This window comes from Natrix helvetica, assembly GCF_964273705.1.
Source record: "Natrix helvetica genome assembly, chromosome: 1".
NCBI classification, from domain to species: domain Eukaryota; kingdom Metazoa; phylum Chordata; class Lepidosauria; order Squamata; family Natricidae; genus Natrix; species Natrix helvetica.
In genome coordinates this window covers 9,314,466-9,325,624 of record NC_138548.1, presented here as the reverse complement: position 1 = coordinate 9,325,624, position 11,159 = coordinate 9,314,466, and the positions used below count along the sequence as shown (strand labels likewise).

General features: G+C 43.7%; 1 protein-coding gene across 1 annotated transcript in view; it reads left to right on the top strand.

Moving 5' to 3' along the window:
- Positions 1 to 731: 731 nt before the first annotated feature.
- Positions 732 to 11,159, top strand: part of CELF5 (CUGBP Elav-like family member 5) — a gene marked incomplete at its 5' end in the record, with an annotated part of 86,723 nt that continues 76,295 nt past the window's right edge. The window contains one exon of the mRNA XM_081959524.1: positions 732 to 975. Within this exon, the coding sequence (XP_081815650.1) occupies positions 732 to 975 (244 nt within the window). The remainder of the gene's footprint in view (positions 976 to 11,159) is intronic.

Sequence of the window (11,159 nt, the reverse complement as noted above, 5' to 3'; positions counted from 1 at the left end):
ACCCCGATTCGCCATTTTCTCCCTCCCTCTCTCCCTCCCTCTCCCTCCCTTTCCCTCTCTTCCTCCACTCTGCCTCTCCCTCCCTTTCCCCCTCCCTCCCCCCTCTCCCCCTCCCTTTCTCTCTCCCCCTCCCTTCCTCCCTCTGTCCCCCTCTGTCCACATCCCTCTCTCCCCTCTCCCTCCCTCTCTCCCTCCCTTTCTCTCTCTCTCATTTTTCCACCCGGAAGTGTTTGGAATCGCCCCCAAACGTGCCCCCCCCGTGATTTACCGGGCTGTGTGACTCTTTCAACAGCTCCCCCCCACCCCCACTCCACGCTGCCGATCCACGGGAGCATCTGTCTCTCCCTCCCCTTCCCACCATCGCCCGGGGCTCTCAATACCCTCCGCTCACCCGAACCAAGCCCGGGCGGTCGTGTGAACGTCGCGGGGGGCGGCTGCTTCTCTCGCGGGCCCGGGGAACCCCCCCCCCATCCTCCTTCCCGTTTCCATCTTTCTCCCCCCGCCACCCCCGCTCCCATTTCTCGCGCGGCAGCGCTGCAGTTCCGCGTCCGTCCAGGCGGCGCCGCTGCGGAGCGTCCGCCTTTTGTGGTCCTGATGCTGCGAGCGGCACTTCGCCTCCCTCTGCATCTTCTCTGGTCGCCGCCCGCAGCTCCCGTCTCCGCGCCGCCCGCAGCATCCTCCTCCTCCTCCCGTGCGGCGCCCGCCCGCCCAGCCGCGTCGGGACCCGGGGCATGGCCAGACTGCCGGCCAGCGAGCCCAGGCGGCAGGCGCAGCCCCAGCAGCCGCCGCCCCGCGCCTCCCCCATGAGCGGCGGCGCCGACCCGGAGGGCATGAAGGATCTGGATGCCATCAAACTGTTCGTGGGCCAGATCCCCCGCAACCTGGAGGAGAGGGACCTCAAGCCCCTCTTCGAGCAGTTCGGCCAGATCTACGAGCTCACCGTGCTCAAGGACCGCTACACTGGCATGCACAAAGGTAGGGTGACGACCCCCCCCTTCCACCTCTTTCATCCCACCCACCCCTCCTCCCCAGGTCGTCCCTCTCCTCTTCCGCCCCGCCTGGATTCCCTATCTTTCCACCCGGCCTTTCTCCCCAAATCTGTCCCCCATTAAATGGGAGGGACTACAAATCCCATATCAGGATGGGAGCTGTAGTCCGAGACAATTGGGGGGGGGGGAGGAGCCCCAGGTTGGAGAGCAGGCATTCTCCGCCTCCCGGTGCTCTCTGCCCTCCCTCCCACCCACCTCCCTCGCTTCCCCCTTTTCCCTTGGGTTTCCTGCATCCCTTTTTTTTTAAAGCATCTCCTGGGTGTTTCTCCATCTTTCCCCCCCTCCCTTTCACATTTCTCATTTCCTCTTGATTCGCTCTCCCAGTCTTTCCTTCCTTTCTTTCCGGCCACCCGGCTTGTGCTCAAACACACGTCTGCCCACACACATACCCGCACATGTGCGTTTTCTCTCTCTCTCTCTCTCTCTCTCACACACACACACACAAACACACACCTTCCCCCCACCTTTTTTTTTTTGCTGTCCACCCAGCTGTTATCCAAAGATGTCCCGTCTGTTTTTTTCCTGCGGAGCAAACAACAACCCCTTGTTTTTCCCAGCCATTTTATTTCAGATTTACCCCCCCCCCTGTGGTCATCTCTTGGGGTGCGCCGTGACATGGTCAGAGTCCAAGCCCACTCACACCTACACCTACACACACACACGCACACACACACAGAGGACTCCAGGCCTGACACTCAGGGAAGGCCCCTGTGCCTGGTATCAGCTGGGTTATTCTACTGTTTGCAAATTTAAAAATGGTCGGGGTGGGGTGGGGGGAAAGGTCCTAGATCTCACATCAGCTTCCTTCTATCTCACCCCATCACCATCTCCTTGTGAAGATTTATAAAGAAGAGGGGTGGGTGGATTTCAAGCTATTCTCCAAAGCACCTGAAGGCAGGACAAGAAGCAAGGGATGGAATAATCAGAGGAGAGAAGCAATCTAGAACTAAGGAGGAATAATGTCAGGACTTTGGCATGTCTAGTCTAAGGAAGAGAAGGATTTGGGGTGACACGATAGCAGTCTTCCGATCTCTAAGAGGCTGCCACGAATTCTCTAAAGCGGATAGAAACTAATCAAGGAGAGAAGCCAACCTAGAACTAAGGAGGAATTTCCTGACAGTGAGAACAATTAACCAGTGAGACACTTGCCTTCAGAAGTTGTGAACGCTCCAACACTGGAAGTTTTTGTTTTTTTAAATATATTTTTATTATTTTTACATTTAAAAACAATGCAATACCGCGGAGTCGGAGTGACCATACATTCACATTATATACAGCTAATTTCAACCATTAACAGTTAAACTACTTGATACATTGTCTATCCTTCTGTCCAATCACAATATATACATTTGTTCCCAACACTGGAAGTTTTAAAGAAGAGATTGGACAACCATTGTAAGGTTTCCTGCTTGAGCAGAGGGTTGGACTAGAAGACCTCTGAGGTCCCTTTGAACTCTGTTATTTTGTTATTATCCAGATGCCTTTCTCGCCACACTTCTGTCTCAGCCTCTTCGGTTATCTTCACCTTATTTTTTTAATTCCTGCACCCAAATTCCCTCTCTCGTCTACCTTTCCCCCACATCACTGCTACCAACCTGTCTTGTTTTATATTTTTTTCCAGCCTGCGGGCCACTCCCTTCCAACTCTCTCCTGTATTTAAATGTGTTTTAAAGGTAATAATAATAATAATAATAATAATGATGATGATGATGATGATGATGATGATGATGATGATGATGATTGCCAAGGAACTGGAAGGTTTGTGAAAGCAGAGGGAATGGGGTTGCATTTAAAAAATATTTTTACGTTCAAGAAACAAATGCAAATTTGGAAAAGGGATCTTGGTAACTTAACCTAGTCTATCAGAGCTAAATACAAGTGTTGTGTGTTTTTTTAAAATTAGCTTTGAGAAAACAGAATCCTAATGGAGATTCAGGCCATGGGGCAATGATGATAAACCTTTTTTGGGGGGGCTTGCATGTCAAAAACAACAAAAATTGGAAAATGCCTAACTTGATTCTGTTGGTGTGTCACCCACACACAAACAAAAGAAGAACACTTCTTTGCATATCCATTTATTTTACAAAAGCACAATCTTATTCATGAGTGTTGCTTTGTATTATATAAAGAAAGGTCCGATGAATTACGAGTAAAATTAATTTTCAAAGTGAAAGCACATCCCGTTTTCACTCAGCCTTTGAAAAATCACACAAAGACTAGGTAGTCCTCGACTTACAATGGCTTATTTAGTGACTGAAGATACCACAGCACTGAAGAAAAGTGACTTGTGACCCTTTTTCACACTTACGACCATTGTAGCACGGTCACGTGGTCAAAATTCGAACCCTTGGCAACTGACTCATATTTATGACGGTTGCAGTGTCCTGGGATCACGGGATCCCCTTTTACGACCTTCTGACAAGCAAAGTCAACGGGGGAAGCCAGAGTCGCTTAACGACCTCACGACTCAGTTAACCACTGGAGCGATTCACTTAACAACTGTGGCGAAAGAGGCACCACTTACTTAACAGCTGCCTTGCTTAGCAACAGAAGTTTTGGGCTCAGTTGTGGTGGTAAATCGAGGACTACCTGTATGCAAGAACCTGGCTGTGCCCTCATCATTTTGACAGGAATTTAATAAGATTTATTGATTAACTGAATCTATATGTGATTTATTAAATGAGATATATTCATTAACTAAACCAGTTTAGTTAAGTTACAGAAACAGTCATAAATACATAAATACATACATACATACATGTGTGTGTTGTATTTGTGCTGATAAATAAATAAAGGGAGAGTAGTATAGATCCATTTCAAGCTATTTAGCTCTCATCAGCTAGCCATACCCTTACTGGGATTTGAACCTGGGCTGTATTGCATATTAGGTAGGAGTCTTAGCCACTAAGCCACAGGCTCTCCTCCTTTTATCAGCTGAGCCAGGGAAATAGGTATGTATTTGTGTTACAACCCCTGGTATGTCCAAATATGGGAGGAAGCTCACTACTCCCTCTTTCTGTACTTCGGCTCATTACAGAGGACCATCCAGGCAGAAAACCATATTTTATATATATATATATATCATTTATATAGATTTGTATAGGACTACCTGTATTTACAGAAGAATTTGCAGGCCACAGGTAGTTATTTACTTACTTAGTTACTCCACTTACAACTATTTGTTTAATAACCATTCAATGTTATACTGGTGCTGACTTACAACTGGTACTAGCAGTGATAATTGCTGGAGCATCCCATAGTCACATGACCAAAAATTGGGCACTTGGCAACCAGCATGTATTTACGTCGACATGGTTCGGTTAACAACTGCAGGGATTCGCTTAACAACTGTGGCAGAAAAAGTCGTAAAATCAGGTGTGCCTCACTGAACGACCGTCTCGCTTAACAAAGTCAATGGGGAACCCAGATTCACTTCAAGTTATGAAGGCTGTTGGCTCCCTCTTTAAGTTCCTTATGCCTTAAGCTCTGGGTGTTGGGGTGGTGCCAAAGAATCACCCCCACACCTGGAATTTACCCCCACATCTGGAACTCACCCCTAGAGCCTTAGAGCTAGAAGGGACCTTGGAGGTCTTCTAGTCCAACCCCCTTCCCAATACAGGAGTCCTCACACTATCCTGGATAAATGAATGTCCAATCTTTTCTTGAAATTCTCCCGTGATGGGGCACCTGAAGATGGCCTTCTGGTCAACTTCTCACCTGCAACAGATGGGTCACCCTGAATTGCTGAAAAGTGCTCCTAGTCATAAAACAAGGGACGCGGTGGCTCAGTGGCTAAAATGCTGAGCTTGTCTATCAGAAGTGTCTGTAGTTCGCCGGTTCAAATCCCTAGTACCTTGTAACGGAGTGAGCTCCCGTTACTTGTCCCAGCTTCTGCCAACCTAGCAGTTCGAAAGCAGGTAAAAATGCAAGTAGAAAAATAGGAACCACCTTTGGTGGGAAGGGAACAGCGTTCCGTGCACCTTCGGCGTTTAGTCATGCCGGTCACATGACCACGGAGACGTCTTCGGACAACGCTGGCTCTTCGGCTTTGAAACGGAGATTAGTACCGCCCCCTAGAGTCGGGAACGACTAGCACAGATGTGTGAGGGGAACCTTTACCTAGTCATAAAACAAAGACTGAACCCATTGAATATCAACTGCTGGGCAATAAAGAATAGAATTAGAGTAGAGTATAATAGGAATAGGAATAGGAATAGGAATGGAATGGAACAGAATAGAATAAGGAATAAAGAATAGAATGGACTGGACTGGACTGGGCTGGATTGGACCAGAACAGAACAGAACAGAATAGAATCTGGTAAGAACCTTGGAGGTCTTCTAGTCCAACCCTCTGCTCAAGCAGGAGACCCTATACCAGGGGTGTCCAAACTTGAGAACTTTAAGACTTGTGGACTTCAACTCCCAGAATTCCCCAGCCAGCATGGCTGGCTGGGGAATTCTGGGAGTTGAAGTCCACAAGTCTTAAAGTTCCCAAGTTTGGACACCCCTGCCCTATACCATTTCACACAGGTAGCTGTCCAGTTTCTTCTTTAAAACCTCCAGCGATGAACCAGTCTTCATATGTTTTAGTCCCCAGGTCCTTCATCGTCTTTGTTGCTCTTCCCTGCCCCCCCCCCCTTTTTTTTTACAAAGTCTCAACATCTTTTTTGTAATGTGGTGGTCAAAAATCGAAGAAGACCAAATAATTAAATGTTAAAGAGGATAAGGAAAACATACCTTCAAAGCGTGTAAAGAGCAGGCCAGGTAGGAGGGAGAATGCTGAAATGGTAAAAGAGTCCCAACAGAGGGAAAATGAGATCCATTGTTTGCTTTAGTTTACTCTTAAAGGCTTAGAAGTGTTTTAAAGCTCCATCAGAAAAACACTTTATTTATTTGCATCCATCCTTCAGTATTTTTTACAAATGACACAAGAGGCAACCATATCCAACACAATCCTTCCCCTTCCTCCTTTCACTGTCTCCCCTCTTTTTAGCGTGGCTCTTTAACCACTAGAGCAAACTGTCTCTTACTTTCTTATTGAAGCTTAAGATGTTTGCCGAGTTAAGCATAAGGGTGTTATATTGACACAAGCCATGATGTTTTGTTTACCTGGGCTTACCTGGCTTAAGAATATTGTGTGAACTCAGCCAGGTGATTAGCCAAAAGCTACCCAGGCAGCTTTCATGCAGAGGGCAGGACTAGAACTTGCAACCTCCTAGTGGGACCAGAATTCAGGGTCTCCTACTTTCTGGCCTGGTGCCTTAAATGTGTTATATAGACACAGTCCTGGTGTTTTGTTGAACTGCATTCAGTTCTGGTCGCCACGATGTAAAAAAGATGTGGAGACTCTAGAAAGAGTGCAGAGAAGAGCAACAAAGAGGATTAGGGGACTGGAGGCTAAAACATTTGAGGAACGGTTGCAGGAACTAGGTATGTCTAGCTTAAGAGAAAGAAGGACTAGGGGAGACATGATAGCAGTCTTCCAATATCTCAGAGGTTGCCACAAAGAAGAGGGAGGCAAGCTATTCTCCAAAGCACCCGAGGGTAATAATAATAATAATAATAATAATAATAATAATAATAATAATAATAATAATAATAATAATAATAATAATAATAATAATAATAATAATATATTTATTTCTTAGCCGCACCCTCTCCCGAAGGACTCGGGGCGGCGTACAACGAAACATACGAAATAAATATGTAAACAAAACAAACATATAACAAAGACATACACTGAAACATACACAAGGAGGAGGTCGATTGATAAAACAATTAAAATACAGTATTTAAAACCCCTAGAAATTAAATATAATTAAAATACCCAGTTAAAAACCCGTCAGGAGCGATATGGTTAGATCAGAGTTGAGCCAGGCCAGCTGCTTGAAATAGGTGGGTCTTCAGCTTAATACGGAAGGAGCGGAGGTCAGAGGTATTCCTAATATCCGGAGGGAGGTCATTCCACAGGGCTGGGCCCGCCACAGAGAAGGCTCTACTCCTAGGCGCCGCCCCCCGACACTGTCTAGCGGACGGCACCTGGAGGAGCCCCTCTCTGTGCGAGCGAATTGGTCGCAGGGATGTATGGGGCAGAATACGATCCCGCAAGTAACTAGGTCCTAAGCCATAGAACAAGAAGCAATGAGTGGAAACTAATCAAGGAGAGAAGCAACTTAGAACTGAGGAGAAATTTCCTGACAGTTGAGAACAATTAATCAGTGGAACAGAAATTGCCTCCAGAAGTTGTGAATGCCCCAACACTGGAAGTCTTTAAGAAGAAGTTGGATAGCTATTTGTCTGAAACGGTATAGGGTTTCCTGCCTAGGCAGGGGGTTGGACTAGAAGACCTCCAAGGTCCCTTCCAACTCTACTATTGTATTGTATTGTATTGTATTGTATTGTATTGTATTGTATTGTATTGTATTGTATTGTATTGTATTGTATTGTATTGTATTGTTAAGCATAAGCGTTTCAGCCAGTAAGCTACTCTAACCAACAATCACGGTTAATTTAATTTTTATTTTTCCTTGTACGTTTTTAATTCTTTCCATTTATACTTTTATTATATGCTTTTATTCCCATGTTGCAAACCTCCCAGCATCACTTCGGCGAGATGGGCGGTGCAGGGATTGAACATTTCAATACCTAAAGAAAATCCACACAATTTAGCTATCCTGTGGCCAGGAGTTCGGCAGGCTAATTTTTAATACCCTGACTTCGAAGAGAATTAATTATCTGGTTTTGGAAGGGACTACAGAAAACTATTTCTGGCTTTGGAAGTTGGGATTGCAGCTGTTAATTTTGCCACCTTCTCCCTGGCACTTCAGATCCTAATTTTGGCCCACCATCCTGGTTCATCGACACTCATATTCAGAAATCCCAGTTGAGTGCAATAAATCCCCCCCAGGAGTGGGTTGAACAGCTGGGAAGTGCCAGAATATGTGGCAGGTGGGCTGGTTTTGGCTTGCAAATTCTGCAGACTTGGTGTGTGTATGTGTGTGTGTGTGTGTGAGAGAGAGAGAGAGAGAGAGAGAAAGAGAGAATACGGTTACACGCACTCACAGAGCTGAAATCATGAGTAATTTTTCCTCTAGAGAATTCCTGTCTGCTATTCACAATTTTCTTTGAATTCTTCACAAACGCAGCAGTCTAGTGGAAGGAAATTATGGAGGGGGATGGGTGTGTGTGTGTGTGTGTCAAAACTCTAAAGGTCAACTTGATGTCGTCTCCCCCCCCCCCCAATGAACACAACTGGACTATTTAATGTGTAGAAGAAGAAGGGGGAAAAAACAAGGAAAAGAGAGATCAAGATTGAAAATGGAGCAGACCCAGCAAGGGGCTATAGACTAAAAAGATACAGGGGAAACAAATTCTTGAATCTATTCCATTTCCCCCCCCAGAAATTTACCATGAAGTTTGCTTGCTTGCTTTTTCTTTCTTTCTTTCTTTCTTTCTTTCTTTCTTTCTTTCTTCTTTCTTTCTTTCTTTCTTTCTTCTTTCTTCTTTCTTTCTTCTTTCTTTCTTTCTTTCTTCTTTCTTTCTTTCTTTCTTTCTTTCTTCTTTCTTTCTTTCTTTCTTTCTTTCTTTCTTTCTTTCTTTCTTCCTTCCTTTCTTTCTTCTTTCTTTCTTTCTTCCTTTCTTTCTTTCTTTCTTTCTTCTTTCTTTCTTTCTTTCTTTCTTCTTTCTTTCTTTCTTCTTTCATTCTTCTTTCTTTCTTTCTTTCTTCTTTCTTTCTTTCTTTCTTTCTTTCTTTCTTTCTTTCTTTCTTTCTTTCTTCTTTCTTTCTTCCTTCTTTCTTTCTTCTTTCTTTCTTTCTTTCTTTCTTCTTTCTTTCTTCTTTCTTTCTTTCTTTCTTTCTTTCTTCCTTCTTTCTTTCTTTCTTTCTTTCTTTCTTTCTTTCTTTCTTTCTTTCTTTCTTTCTTTCTTTCTTTCTTTCTTTCTTTCTTTCTTTCTTTCTTTCTTTCTTCTTTCTTTCTTCTTTCTTTCTTTCTTTCTTTCTTTCTTTCTTTCTTCTTTCTTCTTTCTTCTTTCTTTCTTTCTTTCTTTCTTTCTTTCTTTCTTTCTTTCTTCTTTCTTTCTTTCTTTCTTTCTTTCTTTCTTTCTTTCTTTCTTTCTTTCTTTCTTTCTTTCTTTCTTTCTTCTTTCTTTCTTTCTTTCTTTCTTCTTTCTTTCTTCTTTCTTTCTTTCTTTCTTTCTTTCTTTCTTCTTTCTTTCTTTCTTTCTTTCTTCTTTCTTTCTTTCTTTCTTTCTTTCTTTCTTTCTTTCTTTCTTTCTTTCTTTCTTTCTTTCTTTCTTTCTTTCTTTCTTTCTTTCTTTCTTTCTTTCTTTCTTTCTTTCTTTCTTTCTTTCTTTCTTCTTTCTTTCTTCTTTCTTTCTTCTTTCTTTCTTTCTTTCTTTCTTCTTTCTTTCTTTCTTTCTTTCTTTCTTTCTTTCTTTCTTTCTTTCTTTCTTTCTTTCTTTCTTTCTTTCTTCTTTCTTTCTTTCTTTCTTTCTTTCTTTCTTTCTTCTTTCTTTCTTTCTTTCTTTCTTTCTTTCTTCTTTCTTTCTTTCTTTCTTTCTTTCTTTCTTTCTTTCTTTCTTTCTTTCTTTCTTTCTTTCTTTCTTTCTTTCTTTCTTTCTTTCTTTCTTTCTTTCTTTCTTTCTTTCTTTCTTTCTTTCTTTCTTTCTTTCTTTCTTTCTTTCTTTCTTTCTTTCTTTCTTCTTTCTTTCTTTCTTTCTTTCTTTCTTTCTTTCTTTCTTTCTTCTTTCTTTCTTTCTTTCTTCTTTCTTTCTTTCTTTCTTTCTTCTTTCTTCTTTCTTTTTTCTTTCTTTCTTTCTTTCTTTCTTTCTTTCTTTCTTTCTTTCTTTCTTTCTTTCTTTCTTTCTTTTTTCTCTTGACGATTGATTCCAAGTCACCCAGTTGGCATTCATGCCTAAGGTGGGACTAGAATTCACCATCTCCAAGTGATTGGCCCAAAGTCACCCAGCCAGGTTTCACGCCTAAGGCAGGACTAGATCTCACCATCTCCTGGTGATTGGCCCAAAGTCACCCAGCCAGCTTTCATGCCTAAGGCAGGACTAGAATTCACCATCTCCTACTGGCTGGCCCAAAGGTCTCCCACCTGGCTTTCATGCTAGAACTCACCATCTCTTGATGATTGGCTTAAAGTCATCCACCTAGCTTTCATGCCTAAGGTGGGACTTGAACTCACGGTCTCTTGGTGCCTGGCCCAAAGTCACCCAGCCAGCTTTCATGACAAAGGCAGAACTAGAACTCACCATTTCCTAGTGTTTGGCCCAAAGTTCCTCCACCCAGCTTTCATGCCTAAGGTGGGACTAGAACTCACTGTCTCCTGCTTCCTAGACCAAAGTGCTACTGCTGGGCGGGATAGAGAGTGAGGGTGTGTGTGTGTGTCCAGAGAAGCATAGCGCAAGCTTAGTGAGCCTCACTATGGCTGTACAGATGGTGCAGGTGGCCAGCGAGGCACAACTTCCACGTAGAAAGAGTGGGCAGGGTCCATAGGTTGTTGAGACTTACCAGAACAATGTGGGACCTTCCCTGCCTGCTTCCTGATTGATGCTCCTTGTGTGAAGCCGGCAGGGAAGTGCGAGTGATCATTGTGGATCTGTGGGACTCACAACGATAAGTGTGAGCTTGTTGCTAAGCACCTGGATTGTGGATCACATGACCACGGGAACAGAACTTCAAAGACCAGTCATAACCACGCTTCATTCAACATGGCCGTAGCTTCAATCAGTCAGTGAACGAGTGGTCGTTAACCGAGGACTACCTGCATAAATCAGTGCAAATAGAAAAGAGGAAACAAAGGAAGGAAATAAAAGAAGAATGCACAAAGGAGTTTAAAAAATAGATTTAACAGAGGTCAAAGAAATCCATGTTTTCTGGCACATCATTTGTGAATTGTTGAAATTTACTATACAGGTGGTCCTCGACTTATGACCGCAATTGAGCCCAACATTTCTGCGGCTAAGTGTAACAGTTGTTGAGTGAGTCTTGCCCCATTTTACGACACTTCTTGCCACAGCCGTTCGGTGAAATCCCTGCAGTCATTAAGTCAGTCCCATGGTTGTTAAGTGAATCAGTCTTCCCCATTGACTTTGCGTATCAAA